At 41.9% G+C, this 17,408-nt stretch overlaps 1 protein-coding gene across 4 annotated transcripts in view; it reads right to left on the reverse strand.

The window, feature by feature from the left end:
- Positions 1-306: 306 nt before the first annotated feature.
- The window catches only part of LOC111327928 (uncharacterized), a 32,502-nt gene continuing 15,400 nt past the window's right edge, over positions 307-17,408 (reverse strand). The window contains exons 16-34 of one of the 4 annotated variants that reach the window (XM_088734176.1): positions 16,777-17,259; positions 15,572-15,636; positions 14,730-15,114; positions 11,838-12,012; positions 11,340-11,466; positions 10,902-11,016; positions 6,764-10,246; positions 6,263-6,372; positions 5,763-5,881; positions 5,354-5,421; positions 5,130-5,222; positions 4,429-4,540; positions 4,277-4,307; positions 3,660-3,710; positions 3,145-3,250; positions 2,629-2,789; positions 2,453-2,496; positions 1,838-1,932; positions 307-1,704 (exon numbers count right to left, since the gene is read on the reverse strand). In XM_088734176.1, coding sequence (XP_088590302.1) covers positions 1,442-1,704; positions 1,838-1,932; positions 2,453-2,496; positions 2,629-2,789; positions 3,145-3,250; positions 3,660-3,710; positions 4,277-4,307; positions 4,429-4,540; positions 5,130-5,222; positions 5,354-5,421; positions 5,763-5,881; positions 6,263-6,372; positions 6,764-10,246; positions 10,902-11,016; positions 11,340-11,466; positions 11,838-12,012; positions 14,730-15,114; positions 15,572-15,636; positions 16,777-17,259 — 6,086 coding nt within the window. In that variant the 3' untranslated portion in view covers positions 307-1,441. Of the gene's footprint in view, positions 1,705-1,837; positions 1,933-2,452; positions 2,497-2,628; positions 2,790-3,144; positions 3,251-3,659; positions 3,711-4,276; positions 4,308-4,428; positions 4,541-5,129; positions 5,223-5,353; positions 5,422-5,762; positions 5,882-6,262; positions 6,373-6,763; positions 10,247-10,901; positions 11,017-11,339; positions 11,467-11,837; positions 12,013-14,729; positions 15,115-15,571; positions 15,637-16,776; positions 17,260-17,408 lie in introns of those variants that run through there. The other 3 variants (XM_022930598.2, XR_015991988.1, XR_015991989.1) reach the window with 3 other exon arrangements.

A 17,408-nucleotide genomic window follows, 5' to 3' on the forward strand; every position in this document is an offset into this window, starting at 1 on the left:
GATTACTTTGATGGATGTCCTTCCCTGGGGTGGGTTGGGTTTAGGTGGATGAACCTAGTGGGGGACTACGTGTCCTATTGTTCTCCCACCTGTACAAATCTTTAGAAACGAAACACTAACAATGAAGGCAGACGTTTCGAGCGTTAGCCCTTCGCTCGAAACGTCAGCTTTTACAATCGTAACGGTGGCCAATTTACCATTTCAACTTTGTTGATATATTGAAATTATTTCATTACCCCCCACCAACGCAGCCCCAAACAGTTTCTTTAGAAACTATCAGCCTTTATTCACTAATAATGAAGGACATGTGTTAAACGCCTCTTTATTTCAAATAAATTTTACATGGCCCGAGTCTGGGCCCTCTCTTCAAATCATTCTCAGGTCATTCTGTCAAACTTGAAGTGTGGCGCGACTGTTACTACACTTGCGTGACCTGCGAACCACTTGAGTAAACAGCTTAGATTCGCACTTATGACTCGATCTCTGAAAATTAAACTTAAATAAATCTCTGATTCATATGAAAAAAAATCATTCCTACAATGGGTAAATCTATTTACAAATTTCAATTCAAGCTGACGAGTGTGAACTATTCCAACCCAACCTAACTTCGGCCAAGAAAGCAAAGATGTAAAATTCCCTAAAAATTTTTTATAAGCACTTTGAAACAAGCGAAAGTTAGCTTAAAATGAAGATCTCACGGCAAAGTAATCAAGTTAAAATGGTTGTGAATGGGACTTTCAATTTTGTTTCACCCGTGTCCAAATCAATTTGGGGTTAACGACCCGAAAATCCGTACATCACCATAGTTAACCGTACATCACCCGGTTAACAAACATTTCCAGATTTCATTGAAAAACAAAGTAGAAAAATCTGTACAAAGAAGTGTTTAGAGAAATAACAAAACGTCTTTCAAACTCCCCCTTTAAAAAAAGGCCCACCCCTTTAGAAAAAAAAGGGCCACATGAATGCCTTATCAAGATTGATTTTTAAAGTGAGGGCATCACAGTTCTCGCATTAACCCTTCCACTCCCAAGATCTGACTAGAAATTCTCATTACTGTTCAACATAGAATTTTACAATGTGGGTTTGGAGAATTTGGTCCTGGAACAACTAAAACTTCCCTAATTGATGATTTTCTTTATTCTCATCACTCGTCTGCTTGATATTGTATTGATATTGTAAGGAGAAATTCTGTCTTGGTCACTCATGGGAGTCAAAGGGTTCACTGCGGAACCAAGGTTTAGAAACTCCAAAACGACAAATGGTAACACATTCATTTCTACATCTAATATAGTGCTTGAATAACGCTGTAGAACGCAAAAATCTAAACGAAATTTAGAACGAAAAACGAAAAGGACAACTTCCGAAGAGAAGGACAACACAGAGGTAAATCGGAATGCATCCTCCCCTCCCACCTCTTAAACAAGGTCTACACGTCTAGTCACATGGACCGGCCTACGGGACTTGAAGGAGTACTACTGCTAATCTGACTACGAATACTGTCGCGCACAGTTCGTACGCACGAGAGGATCTGGAGCCGAGTGTGGGTCATGGAACCCGCATCCCAGCTCTGCGAGCGTCCGGCTCGCTTTCGAGGGGTGCCAGTTGAGTGCGGTGGTTCACGAGCCTGTATCTCCATATATGGGATTTCAACTGAGCAGTCTGACATCGGAGTTCCCAGCGGTGTTTGGAGAGATGTTTCATCTGCAAAGAGAAAATTAAACAGAATACGCATGTGAAATTCCCATTGGATAATAACTAAATCGTAGTTGTGACTGCAACAAACAAAGAATGAGATGAACATTTGACAAGCACGCCTTGCAACAACATAACGTACCTTCGGGAGTAGAACAATAAACAACTGCCATATTTTCCTTGCAAATACTTTCAGGATTCGGCTGCTTTGAGATCACGTTCGTAGTCTGCCTTTCCCTGCATTCAAGAAAATAAAAGGTAGGTATTATAAAAGGACTTCCAATATTTCGATTAATTTTCTTTCTTTTTATTATTTTTCATGCAAAGCTGCCTACATATTGAAACCTACAACAGAAAGAGAGCAGTTCATCAAAGTAGTAAAACCACAAAAGAAACAGAAAAAGAAGAAAAGACTGATGTATTTAGAGTAGCTCCTTCAACTTCTACGTGACATCCTTTCCAAAACCTACAGGTCTCACACTCTTAAACTCACGTATGTTTGTGCGTAGATATGTAATGTCGGCTTTAAAAAGGTGTGAACGTAAGCAACGAGCAATCCAGATACCAGTAGGGTGGAAAACAGTCGTATTTCGAGATGATTTACTCTTATATGTATGAACGTATGAGCGTATGTGCATACGAGCGGATATATAAATGTATCCGCGCACGCGCACGTGCATGTATTTGCGTGCGCACGCGTGAGTGTGCATACGCGCGTAAGTGCGAACGTAGATATGCGTCTGCTAAAACTCCTCACCCCGCAAATGATGTCAAGAACTCTTTAACATTCATAACCCCAATCTGAAATAGAAAGAAAACCAAAACATTTATTTCCAATGTGAGTTATTACGTCGTAGCATTAAAACAGCTTAAAATAGATTCTAATGGCACCCAAGAATAGTAAAGTCAATCTGCACTGGCTGATAAGCTTACCCCTCGCTCATAAAACCACGGTACTTCTATTCTGTTCTTGTCCATATCTGTGAACGAGGACGATACTGTTTTTAACGCAACATGCAACAATAAAGTCATTATTTTGAATGCTGAGGGAGGGAGGGGCATTCCTTCTTTTGTATTCGTAACATTGAAGCGCACTAGAGGGGAAAAAAACACAAACTTTAAATCCAACAGAAATAAAGATCACTTCTTACTGTTCAGTTTTGCAGTTCGACTTAGACGCAGGTGGTTCGAAAAAATTCACATTCGCGATAGAGGTAAAAACAGGAGAAAACAAACATACTGAGCGCAGAACACTTGTCCCATAAACTTACTACTGGCCTCAAACAACATGGCTGTAGCTCAATGGTAAAACACATGATTGCGAAGTCTAGAAGAGATGTAGTTCGATTCCGCAAGGGGAACACTGGCTTTTTCTTTGTACCCCGCTGGTAAAAAGCGAATAACGCTCGTCTTTAAAATATACAAGGAAAAAGATTTCCGCTGACGCACCTGACAATAGAATAACGTGTCTGTAGACAGACACAAGTTCAATCTGTAGCTTGAGCGAGGTCTGTAGATACCGCTGAGAAGACGGAATGCCTTCGGTGACATAACCCTGATCAAGAAGAACCAAACAAAAACCTTTTTCTTTAACTGGCTAGGAAAATCTATTTTGTTCAGCACACAAATTTCACAGAATACCCACTGTAGTAGTTGAGAACGAAAGCGAGCTTGATTTGGTGAATCGTAACCTCAAAAAAAAAAAAAAAGAAAGAAAAACTGCGTACGCCATTTACGGCTTTGAAAAACAAAAAAGAACAAAATTTCTTAACGACAATTCTCCAAGTGACCTTGCCAAAGTCGCCTTTCACAGAATTTTTCCATTAACTGGTATCCTTCTTCGAACACTAACAACTCAGGTTTTGGGCATTTCAAGGGAAAACCAGTCATTTTTCCCATAAACAATTCCTAGGAAAATTTGCAATGAATATTCAGCTCTCGGCAATAACCGCAAGTCCTCTGACCTTTTGAAGAACTGTTACAAAACCTTCTTTCTTGTAATCGCGTAGAAGATTCTGGGAAAAAAAAAAAGAAACATTTAATTAGACTAACAATTGAAGAGATGACACGAAACAGTTTATCATTATTTCAAGGGTGTTGGACGAGATATGGAATCTTCGAACAATACATTTATCTTCTCCAGTCATGTAACTCTTCCAAATAAATTCGGGGGCTAAAATTCACCCGTATTTAAATGCGCGCAATAAGATAAATCCCGCGCACTGTAAGATTGCGCGACAAATTACTTCTCGCCCGCCTCATTCCCTCTAGTACTTGTCATTACAAAATTGAAAACGTAAAGTTTAGGCGAGCTACGATGAGCGTTACCGAGGAACTAATTACTAACTTTTTCTATTTTGTTAATAAAGATGCACGCTTAGTAACAGATTAAAAAAAATTAACCAAAAACAAAACCAGAACTGAGGTTAACTAAGCGTGCGGCGAGAGCTTTATGGCGCTCCATGAGCAAAAACCGGAGATGGAGCCGCGACAAGGATAAGCGGAGTAGAACGCTTCAAAGCGCAAACAAAAGCGCCGACTACGCGAGACGCGAACTAAAGTAAACCAAGAGTGAACTTACCAAAACCTCCCAGTCTCTTCTTGTCAGTGGTCTGTATCAAATTACACACACACACAAAAAAAATAGAAAACAGCGATTGAGCAGAGCCAACGCAAGGAAAGGATTTCTGAATAGGGACTGATAAAGAATTTTTCGAAGCCAAACTCGCTCACCTGTTCAACGAAAGTTTCTTGTAGCCATTTCGGCTGATGTTCAGGACCCAAACGAACTTCTGATGAACCAGGCTTTGTTCTTTAAGGTAGCGTAACAGAGCATTAAGGTGATCTATGAGAGGAAAGCAAAGTAAAGTAGGATAAATCCATGGCTGAATAAATGCAAACCAATAGCACCTCACCAGGACCACTTAACGTTAGTGACACAAGTCAACATTAAGGCCAGGGGACGTAAGTGGTAACTGTTTCTAGAAGTTGCCACATCTATCTACAGCCACTACCTTCCCCTTCCGCCCTCTCATTCCTTCCCCCTTCCTCTCCCCCCACGCCTAGAGGATGTCTGGATGGGAACCGGGACTGGGGATAATTTCTTCTTTCCCATGTGGAACAGATACCAGCTGATCACAACTCAAAACTAACAACTCACCCACCCGCCTTCTTCCCTCTCTCCACTTGTGTCAAAGTTTCCCACGAAAAAGCCAGCTACCCATTTGAAGAGAGAGACACTGAGCCAATCACAACAAGGAGCCTACGTTGCTATGGGAACTGTAGACTCAAAAATCCTTCTCAAACACAAAGCAGTCATCCCAGCCAGCTACCGGGACAGTTGGCCAAACCCAGCGATTACGAGACAAAAGAATACGAAAGTTTTTACCCAGAGTGCATATGCAAATGCACATGAAGTCTGTCCATGAACTCACCAAGTTCAATTGTCTTCAGAAAGTTGTCATCGGCTAGCAAGGCACCACCTGACACAAAGATGTTCTCGAAAAAACGGCTTCCCTCAGTCACGTCTATGAACAAAGACGACATCAATTCAACTAAACAAAGCAACGAAATTTTTGAGACTTTTTTTGCAGTGAAGTTATCTGCAGTGTAACAGTGAGGACCAATTCGGACTTACTATTTTGAATGTTTAGCATACCTGTTAAAGTGTTAAACAGAGAAAACTTGACAAATGGTGACATCTTTAGCTGATACAAGTTGGCCAACCTGGAGACAAAAATGTTTAAAAAAATCTCAGGGAAAGAAGGGCAATTTTTAAGTGGGTGCAGAATATATGAAGGGGATGATAAGAAAGATCATTAACCACCAGTCACTTAAGACATTCACTCGGGCAACTCCGCATCAGCCTAAAATAAGCACAATCAAAATTCTGGCCAAGCCAAACAAGAAGTACTTCTTCCCTAAAGGGAAGTAGCGTCTCTGCCAGCATTCAGGCTAAGTGAGTTAAACCCTCCAGCTTGGAGAGGGCCACCGCGCCTCCAAAAACCAGAACAAAAAAAGTAAACTAGGCATACAAAGCCATACCAATCTCAACTTCTTTTATTTACCGGTGTACAGATGTCAAGTGCTTTCTTCTGATGAACACTTTCAGCTCTCGTGTATTTTCCTTCAAATAACTGGAGTTCCTGACATCTACTAGTGTTCCACCTGCTTTCAGCATATAGTTCTTGAACAAAAATAAACACACAGTATCACCACACTTAAACAATTGAGCAAATGTGCATCACTGTAATAAACAAATGAACAACAGCGCCATGCAAAGTACTGAGGTTACCAAGGTTTGATCTGTGCTTTGGCTAAACCCTACAAAAACTGTTTTAAGAAAGCCACATTAAACCTTCCAAAACTGCAATCATACCTCTATTTAACAATTAGAAAAAGAGCCTAAGATTTTTGTAGCGTTAAAGCTTCGGACCGCGAAAAGCGAAGGTCTGGCGTTCGCTTCCTGCTTGGGGACTTATCTTTGTTTCACGAACGTTACAGCCCAATAAAGATCCTTCTTTAACTTTGACTCCTTTCTAGGGAAATGGTACAGCGTGCAACATACCTTCAACGCATCGCACTCCCTGTCACCGTCTGGTGAATACACAAAGAACTGGAACTTCCTGTTACCACCTGGCCTCTGACTTCTCTTCTGAGCAGAGGGCCTCGCTGATACTAAAAGAAAGTACGGTAACACACCATCAAATGATTTTCACGCAGGACCTGTAAGTTGACCCGGGTCGAATTGTCGAGTCTAGTTCTCGATGTTAGAAGGGTACCACTCTCAAAACTGCGCCATTTCTATCTCTCCCCCCCCCCCCCACACAGCATTTACATGTATAAATGTGTGTAATCAAAACCTCAGCCCACCGCTTCCCGTTAAGTAACGTTCACGTTAAGTTTCAGAGAACAGAGAAGGATTTCGTTAAAGGTGGGAGACTAATCAAAAAAGCCCCCACCCCCCCCCATTAGTAAACCACTTTTTAAGATGATACAAAAGGTTACAAATAAGCACATGCATTTCACTAGTAAGTCTGAACAGTTTGAAAAAAAAAAACAAACATACCTCTACCTATGTAACAACCTGCATCACTCTTCTCAGTTGTAGAAAGCCACTCTGACTGTGCCAATCCACTCAGAGACTGCCCGTCCAACGACCCCGACGTGCGATCCTCCTCTTGTGGTGGGCTCGATAACTGAGTAATATTGTTGAAGTTGATTACTCTGGACGGAGCCGAAGCTTCCTCTCCCACAGACACACCGCTGTCAGAGGGGCAGCTGCTCAACTCTATGTGGCTGCTATGTGCTTGACGAAGAATGTCCTCCAACGAAGACACTGTGGAGGCAATGGTCTCTTCTGCGATGCGATCAAACGTTGTCGATTGTCCTAACAGGTTTGTTAAGCCACCTATTGAGCTAAAAATGGTCTGCTCAGCACTTGCCATGAGGAGCGGGTCAATAGGGCTCGATGGTTGCTCTTCCGATAAGTCTTCCTCCAGGTTTACAGGTTTTTCTGCTCGTGTTTTATCAACATAGGCAAAGAGATTTTCATGATAATTTTTGTCCGTAACTTTCTTCCTCGCTGTTCCTTCGGCACTAGTACTGCCTTCCTGTACCTGCACTTCATCCTTCGCAAAATCAAGCTTTTCTTCCTGCGTTCTACCAGCAGCATTTCCTTTAGGACTTTTCACCGATTTATCTTCCACCACCATGGTGTTAACAGGGTTGAGATTAGGACTATCTCCTCTCAATTTGTTAGAAGTGACTGATGAATTCTTCGGCAATGATTCATCCACATCAATATCAGTTTTTCCTGCCCCTGGTTCATCTCTTGTGTTCCATGAAATCGTTTCTTGTCGTTCATCATCAGAAATAAGTAGAATTTCCTTGGGTGTGTCGTTGTTCAACAGTTCTTGAGATTTGAGTAGGTTTGTATCAACATAAGGATTTCTAGCTGCTGATGCATCCAAAGATTTCCCCACCAGTGGTATGCCGTCGTTGGCATGTAATTGGACATCTTCTGTTAAGCTTTGTTGGTTTACAGTTTTGGCAGATTCCACCTTTACCGGCTTGTCTTGAATTGGATATTTATCAGAGCTTTCTGACCTCTCAAAAACCATAATGGTGGCACTTCCTTCGTGGTCAGATCCTATTTCCATGTCAATTGTCTCTTTATGTTTTCTGCTGCTCTTTTGCGCTGATTCCATAGGCGTCGTAGCACTTCCTTCGTGGTCAGATCCTACTTCCGTGTCAATTGGCTCTTCATGTTTTCTGCTGCTCTTTTGCGCTGATTTCATAGGCGTCGTGGTACTTCGTTCGTGGTCAGATCCTATTTCCGTGTCAACTGGCTCTTCATGTTTTCTGCTGCTCTTTTGCGCTGATTTCATAGGCGTCGTGGTACTTCGTTCGTGGTCAGATCCTATTTCCGTGTCAACTGGCTCTTCATGTTTTCTGCTGCTCTTTTGCGCTGATTTCATAGGCGTCGTGGTACTTCGTTCGTGGTCAGATCCTATTTCCGTGTCAACTGGCTCTTCATGTTTTCTGCTGCTCTTTTGCGCTGATTTCATAGGCGTCGTGGTACTTCGTTCGTGGTCAGATCCTATTTCCGTGTCAACTGGCTCTTCATGTTTTCTGCTGCTCTTTTGCGCCGATTTCGTAGGCGTCGAAATGCAGACACCAGAGTTTGTTTTAGCATTACCTCCCTTCTCTCTAAAATCAGTGTTCCTGCTGCCACCAAAGTTATCGCTTTCGGTGTAGAACTGCTTCAACACAGAATTTACCAAAGGATCCATTATACTCTCGGGTGGTTGCTTACCCTCTTCATCTTTGTTAGGAGGTCGAATATCCGAAGAGAAAATGTCAGTCCCAGTAGGGCGAAGATCATCGGAAGCTACACGAGGCGGTGTGTATACTGCCTGAAGTGGCACTCGTGATGTGTGGGTTACCCAAGTGATGTCACAACCATGCACAGCAGGATCACTAAACGTCGAGACAGCAGCAGCAGCAGTCGTTACAGCCGTTGAAGGGGCGTTGTCAGCTTCGTTTAGCCGATCTGAACTCATACCGAAAGAGGCCTCAGCAGTAGAAGCTGTCTTTTCGGAAGCTAACCCACCTGCCTTCTCTTCTTCTGAAAGGGGTTGAACAGGAATTTCATTCGTGTGGCTCCCTTTACTGCTTTTAGAATCGGAACTGTCAATACTGGCACGTTTGTCTCCTTCTCCTTCTCCTTCTCTTCTTCTTCTTCTTCGTACATCAGTAGCTAATTCAGGTTGTGGGAGCATCCTTTCTTCTTTCGTTTCGTCTCCATCAGAAAACTTTGGAGTTTTATGGCGAAGACTACCTTCCTCACAAGGAACATTTTCTACACCTGGAGTACTCTGTCCTGCTACACTTGATTTTTGGTCTTCGAAGACGTTCTGCGGCGTATTGCTTGTACTTGTGTTATGTTGTGAATTCAAATTCATACAAACATCTTCGATCGACTTTACGTCGTTCACATTCTTGGTATCAGAAGTTACAAAGTTACAAAGGTTTGCCTGTCCGTCCTGTGCTTCCCAATTCCCTTCAGACGCAGCACGGTGTAACACTACATCATCTGCAATATAGTGCTTATCAATGTCTAGCAGTTCATGCTCTTTATCCTCACTAGAATCGAACTCTTTTGTTGAAAAACTCTCCATCACTACATCCTCTTTATGGATGCTTCCACTTTTTGCGTCAGCTACTGAGCTTCTTGTTAAGCCATCTTTCCCACATCCGTCCCACTGATCCCCTAACAACACATCGCCGTGTTCTTCCACTTCTATAGACAAGTCTTTTCTTTTTAAATCAGGTGAACAGTTGGTCTTTGGATTATTTGGATCACCATCGTTTCTGGTAGCTTCTTCCACCTTCGTAACCAAACCTCTTTCGAAAATAATTGAAACTTCTTTATCACACAACAGATCATCCGTCTTAGGATGAACAGAATCATCACATTCAACATCGACATGAACATAAACATGCCTTTGTGCAAATTTCTCAGCCGTGGTGCAAGGTGATGCCGAGTGCTTAATATGCGTGCTTTGTACAGTGCATCTCTCAACATTCCCATCTTCCTTCGAAACAGAAATTGCTTCTTTAACATTTCTACACTTCGTCTCCGCGTTCATGTCATCAAAATCAAACTCTAAGGCATCTGTGTCCTCTGTAAACGACCTTGAGCTTTGACATAATCGCCTCAATCGCTTCTTGGCTCGACGATAAAGACGTTCTGATGACCTTCGTATAGATTCCGGGGTAAACTCGACAGTGCAAGTTTGATCCGTTCCAATGCTGGCCAATTTAGCGCCGTGGTTCTGCCTTCGAACCCAGTTTTCAAGTTGCACTTTATTCATCCATGCAAAAACATATATATCCCAATTTCCTGGCTTTCCAGTCCCGCCACATTCACCATGATTAATAGTTTCTGCATCTTGAACCACCTTAGGTCTCTTTGTACAATGTTTAAGGCTGTCTTCCTCACAGCCAGAATTTCTTCCAGTAGCGCTTTGACTTACTGACTTGGAACCTAAACACCAGATTGAATCCAAACAATTAAAAAAATTGTATTTTACAACTTCATTACTTTCCCTCACATGACAAGGAAACCATGCCCTTCCGACTTCACTTCTTTGCCTCCAAACGAAAACATGCGAAACACGCCTCTGGATGGAGTTCGTCAAAATTTGTCCATGGTGCTAAAACACTTTTCCATTAAGTATCAAAAGTAATCGAGATTGCTTTGGTTCTACTTCAGTGCGCTCTGTTATCATTTACGAGAACTCGCCCTAACTTTTCAACCAATCAGATGCAGAACTAAAACCAATCCCGATTCTTTTCATTATTTTTCAGAAAAAATAAATAAATTCAAGGATAAAAACACATCATCGTCAACTGCTCTCGACTTGTCACAATCTCTTTGAAAATAAACCTCAGGAGAACATTTCAGGAGAATATTTGTCCTTTCGTGAGAAAAAAGGGAAATTGTCAACCCGGGTATGATGTTTTAATTCAACACCAAATTTTCCAAGCGAAAATTTAAAGAAATGTAGCAAACAGTGCAGAGAACTGATATGTTAATCTTGGGACTGGAAAGGTTAAGTGTTTGGCAAAAGATTGTGAACGAGCATTGCTGCAAATAGCTGATTCAGATGCATCCCTAACCATGTGAATACAACACCTGCCTTCTCCACCGGCTGACGTTCCTTGGCTGTGTGACGTTCCCTGGCTGTGTTTAACCTCTTCGCGACTCTTCCACGGATATCTTTTCTCACGAATTGTTGTACGATACTTTCCTTCCTGCCAGCGAACAATTATTCAGGCGAAAAAAAAAAAAATTACAGCATGCATGGACAGTAAAAATATTTCTGGTATGTGACTTTTACCAAGAAAAAGAGGCCAGTAATGCCGAATACTTATGGTTTCGTGATTTTCTCGCACACCCTGGTCACCCAGGTGATTACTAATAGAGTAGTTTTCAATCGGGTATCGAAACTCATCCGGGATTGCTTTGGTTTTACCTAATTTTGCTAGAGGCGATGGTCTAGAAAATTCGCTCGTTAAAAAACTACATCTATTTGAGACCATACACCAAGTGTGACGGAGCTACTTAATTCAACTACCTTCTGTGTTCCTCTGAGAGGTTTTTGGGCGCTGCCCCTGTGTGACTTGTAATGTTGATGGTGATGGTGATCTGAGAGGCCATGGTCATATTCAAACACTTCAGACTGAGGCAACTCTTGACCATACCTATGAAAGAAAACAGGGTAATCAACGAAGCGAACAATATCTCTGAACGTACAAGACGGACAGGTCATCGGGGAAACTACGTTGTTTGTTCTAATCTGATTGCACGCAACACCGGGACATACTCCGTCAAAATGTCACAGGCGTTCCTGGTGCTTCGAAAGAACCTTTAGGCAAATCCTGAACGTGAAATCCATTCGCACATCTAAATCTAGAACTGGTAACTCGTGCACGGAAATTTATAACTATGACCCCCTCTCGCCGCCCCCCCCCCACCCCTTGAAAATTCCCAACGACGCCCCCGTCATTATTAGTTGAATTTTCCTTGTCCGCTCTCTCTAGTGAACAGAAGATACAACCATTGCTTAACAAACCTAGCAACGTCCTCGTCACTTTCGTGGGCAGATTGTGAGATATAATGACCTGTGCTGTCATCTAACGAGAAAGATTCTTTGTGAACTCTTGGCACCACAAGCTCTGTGGGATCCAGTCCTCCCAGTCCCAGGTCACGCTCCTCGGAAGTCGTCGTTTGGCAGAAGAAACCCTTAACTAAAAAGCAAAGCAACAAATCTTAGTTTTGCATTTTAGGTCTTTGGTCGCGGATCGTCCAATATATATATATATATATATATATATATATATATAAATAAATTCTGTATACGAGGGAAACCCTGACCCTGTACACCCCAAATAATTAATCAAACTTAGATAGAATAAATGTTTGAAAAGGGCAAATTTCCCTCAGAGCAAATTTTCTTTTCAAACATTTATTCTATTTATATATATGTTTTTATTATTAAACGTTTTGTTGCGTAGTATCGCCGAGTATTTTTACAAGGTGAGTCGTATTTTGACGAGCCCGTAGGGCCGGTCAAAATACAAACAACGAGTAAAATACTCAGCGGTACTACACAACAAAATTTTTAACCCCTTAGAGCCTCACGTCAGCATCCATATTCTCCATACTGATCTCAATACATTTCCTTTAGTACTGACGGGGGAGAATTTACTCCCCAATCAAGAGCCTCACGTCAGCATCCATATTCTCCATACTGATCTCAATACATTTCCTTTAGTACTGACAGGGGAGAATTTACCCCCAAATCAAGAGCCTCACATCAGTCTCCATATTCTCCATACTGTTCTCTACACATTTCCTTTAGTATTGACAGGGGAGAATTTACTCCCCAATCAAGAGCCTCTTGAGTTGGTGACCATTTTCTTTATTCTCCCGACCTTACTGTTTGACTCAGCAGTGACAGTGTTTTAGTGTTCAGAATAGACGAACACTAATAAGAACTAATCTTTATTCTCGTAAACGCAGAACGTACAGAACGACAACAGCTTGCTTCAAAGAGCGCGTGTTTAACCTGGGGGAATTGCTAACTCCCCTTCTAAGACCAAAATGTCATATGATCAAGCAATAATGTTCTAGAACTGTCACGCAAGGAATGTTGGAGGTCACCACAGTGTCAGGAGAAATTAGAAGCCAGTAACTCCGAGGGGTCAAAGTGCCTACGACACCTAATTTTTAGCATTAAATTATAAAATAAATGTATAGGGTGCCTGGTGATTCTGATAAGTCTTTGTTATTTTACGAGGCGATAAAAGTCCAAATTTGTATCGAACTTAGGCTCCCCGTATCTCTTTGGCCGCGTTGAAGAGTACTGGAACCCGTGACGTAACGGTAGTAACACTAAGTTCATCAAAGAAGCAAAGTGGGTGTGGAAGCTACTGTTTACAATCTTTTTAGCCAAAAAATGCCATTTCGATGTGTAGTTTGGGGTTTTTCGAATACCCCTGACTCGATGAAGAATATTTCTCTCCTCAAGATTCCTACTTTGACGTCATGGCACCCAGTCCCTCTTTGCTCGGCCAGACATTTTATCTGCGGTTTATAGAGCTTGATAAAAAATTCAGAAAAGGGCAAAATACCACAAATGTTGCGAAAACATGTTTAAGAGTCATTACATTTTGATGTAGAATAGAAAAAAAATGTGTCATAGACACTTTAAAGGGTTAATAAGAGATTTGTTATCCAACACGCCAAATTGTCGTTTCAGTGCGGGTGAATTTCGCGGATATTTACTTCTGGGGAGTGCGTCACAGAAATATACGAGGCGGAACGGAATTGGCGCGGAAATTTCACTGTCTTCCGACTGCTTTTCTTCGTTTGATTTACCTAATCAACTTGGATCAAGGCATCGCCAGCCATCGCCTCTTCATCGTCATAAAAATAATTCAAATTGTCCGCCTTTTTTTACTTAACTTCTATCCAATTGTCACATACGCGATGCGAGAAAACCTGCCTTGCCGGTTCTTTGAAGTACAAATACCCAGGGTTGTCGTTAGGCGCCAGCAGCCGGCGAAATTCGCCGGCTGAGAAAGAGGCAGTTGCCGGCTGAGAAAGAGGCAGTCGCCGGCTGAATTTTCGTTAGTAATCGCTCGACAGACGAGTCTTGATTTTTTTTTAACAGTTTCGGAGGGGAAAAAAAAAACACCTTGCCGTTTGAAAACAAAAGGTGAAAATAAATACCGACCTACAACTAAGCTGCAGAATTATGAAAGGTGAAATAAAGTGTTGCTTTGAATTCACTGTTCTTAACTGATCTGTGGTGTCTCTCTCTGTTTCGGGTCGCCATTTTGTAAACTCAAAGCTTGGTAGCCCCGCAGACAAGATGTTGCAAACGACTGGACACCGCCGGCTGAATGGCTCCCTTAACCGGCAGGCCATTTTCTTAGCTAGAACACTGATACCGCGAGATATTTGTGCTCGTTTTGGTCGTTATTTGTCTTCTACGAAGCACAGTTGGTTAATAACACCACTTATGAGCACTTTCTTCAGAAGTCGAATGATATAATATCATTCAAAGAGGCTACATGTACGTGTCATTTAGGCAAGGTTTCAAAACAAGTCAATGCATCATTTTCACCAATGTGATGAGGGGGCTTCCAGGTGATCTGCAGGAGCATTTCAAGGTGCGGTTTCTCAATTTGATTTGCTTGTTTACTTCCTTTGTCTTCCTCTCTCTCTCACTCTTCCTCCCATATTTTGAGGCGAGTAGTCATTCCAGAAACCAGACTGTCGGTGTGGAGTTGACAGAGGCCTGGAGGAAGGCTATCGCTTGGCTTCCATGGTGACCTCTGGTCTGCGGCTACCTTCAATTTACGGCACCTTCCCTGCGCTACTACTGACTACTATCGAGTCTTAGCTATTGTTAAACTATTTGTATAGCTGGACAATACTATCACCCTGACACACTAACCTGACCAAGATGATCGTGATATGCACGGTTCTTGAACAACACCATCCTGAATCTTTTCCTCTCCAAAAGCATATGGCACTTGGCTTTGTTCCACCTCTACAAGAGGGTGCTCTTCAAGGTATGACGATGGAGGTAAAGTTGGGGACAATATTTCTAAGTCAGACACGGGGTGTTCATCGCTAACAACCGTTCCAGCTGGTTTGGAAGCGTCATTTGATTTCAGTGGTGCAGCCCAGAATCCTAGACTTGGGTGAGTGAAGTCCATGGCTGGAGTTGCGGTTTCAGGTGTGTCTGGAGTAGTTGGGCAGCTGTCAATATCAGAGCTGAGCCCACCTGGACTTATGTCTTCAAGGTCACTGTACTCCATGTCAGTTAGTGGTCGTTTCTTTGTTAGTAAGGAAAGATGAGGATTAGACGTCACTTGCAACCTGGCTTTGAGGTTTTCTAGACTAGTGCAATGTCAGGAATGTTTATCTTAATTACCAGTTATGTCGTTTTAAAGGAGTGACAGATTTGGATTGGATGAAATTTGATCACATGACAAAAGTTATCTAAGCACGAGTTCTCGCGGTTCAGTGATCTGATGCCGAAATTACTGCGCGGGAACGAGGCTAAGTACGAAGTCGCTCTCATCGCTATAAAGAATAAAGGGCCGTGGTGGTAAAAATGAGCGAAATTTATCGAAATTTAATGTGGGAGAGTGAAAAATTATTGGTGGGAAAGAGGCACTCAGCTTAGTAATGGCCGTAAAAGAAGGTTCTCGCGCCGTAATTTCGACAGCAGGTCATTGAACCGCGAGAACTCGGAAGAAGCCTATTCTTTTTCTTCCGAATGCAACTCACTTTCTCAGCTTCTTCTGTTTCATGCAGATCTACTTCCTCCTCTTCTTTTTCCATCTTTGAGGGATCTAAACAGAAGAATTTTTTAACACTTGGCTAATTCTATAGAGTGTATAACCTTTTTAATAGTATTTTTATGGAATGTAGACAGGCCAGATTTAAAATTTGATAACTTGACATCTTCCTATCTGTACGATTTATTTCACAAGGAGTCATCTCAAGAGATTAAAAAAGAAGTAAAAGAATCCACATTAATTCATTCCCAGTAATTCTGAGCTCGTCACGAACTAAAAAAAAAAAGGTTATACTCACATACAAAGTAAAAGAGAGGGAAAAGGACACCAATTCTAGTTTCGATAAACGTAATATTTGATTTTCAAAAATGACAAAGGATTCTAAAAGTTTTGTATTTCGGTTTGATTAAAACAATTCTCAAATTCTCAAAGCGAATTTCTTGTGTTTACAAACAAGAACACTATCTTCACCTGACGACTGGAAATGGAAGAACAATTGAATTGTTTCCTCTGCTTGACGTTTCCTTGCCTGTCTTGTTGTACCACAGTATCAGTGCTCGAAATTAGCGGTCGTCCGAGACGACCAAAAAGTTTACCGGGCAACCAATTTTTAGTAAAATTAAGAGGCTGGTTGTCCGGGGAAAAAACAACGGACAACCCAGCCAAAAATAGAAAATAAATTAACCATAAACAGCACCTGACCTACGTGACGGTTTGCTTTTGTCAATGTCTGGTAGTGTGAAGTTAATAATAATTTGCCTCAGCTAAGCGTTTTCCTGTGTTTTGGATATCTGTAAAATTTATAAAACATTGCCAGGTACGAAAATGTAAGAGACAAATACAAAGTTTCTTGTCTGGAAGCGATCAAGATCAAAGACGCCATTTTGAATATGCCACAACTTAAACCCAGACTTCCGCGAAAACCACTGCCGCACACTAGATTAGTTCAAGCTTGACCGCAATGTGATTACATCTCAAGCTCTTCACGGCGTAAAAATGGATGTTTTTTGAGTAGTGCACTTAAATGTGTGGGTTTTTCTACAGGGCAACCAAGGATTCATCAGGGCAACCAAATTCACAGCTTCGGCTGCCCGGCTTTTGAAATTGGGACGACCTGGATTTTTTTTTTTTATTTCGAGCACTGCAGTATGCTTACCTACAGCGTACTACCTTGTAAAATCTATATTCCTTTACCTTGTAAAATGGTGATCTTCAATCCATCCTTGAAATCGCTCACAATTCGTGGAGGCAGTTCAGGTCTCGACACTCTAGATACGCGCTCCTTTGATAGCCTGTATGGCTCGTCGATCAACTGCCTATCTCTGTGAGAACCATTCCTGTGGGAGCCAGGGGATGCCCTACGGCTTTTCCTATCATGTCCAGCGCTCTTCTTGCCTCTCTTTGTCAGAGCGAATACCTCAGTTGAGTCATAATCTTCGCTTGAACTTTTCCATCGCTTTCTTTTTTGTGCTGGAACCGTCACGTACCTTTTCAGCGTTTTGGGTCGTTCAGTGTTGGCGCTGGAACTATCTGCTTCATTTCGTACCACATCTAGTTTAGGTTTCATCAGTTCTTCAGGTGTTTGGGGTGGTACACTAGTTGATGCTTGAATGTCAGTGCTGCGAGTTGCCTTCGATGACCATCGCTGTTCTAATTCAATATCAACAGATCCATACTCTGCAGACAAAACAAAGAAAACGAATAATTCACCAGTTTTTCGAATTTGTCACACTCCAAGCACACTGACGTGATTTTCACGTTAACCTGCCTCAAAGTCAAGGTTAGGTCTTCAAAGCTGGATGGCCAATATCGGCTAAAGTTTGTTC

Source organism: Stylophora pistillata, chromosome 9 (genome assembly GCF_964205215.1).
Source record: "Stylophora pistillata chromosome 9, jaStyPist1.2, whole genome shotgun sequence".
In the NCBI taxonomy this organism is placed as follows: domain Eukaryota; kingdom Metazoa; phylum Cnidaria; class Anthozoa; order Scleractinia; family Pocilloporidae; genus Stylophora; species Stylophora pistillata.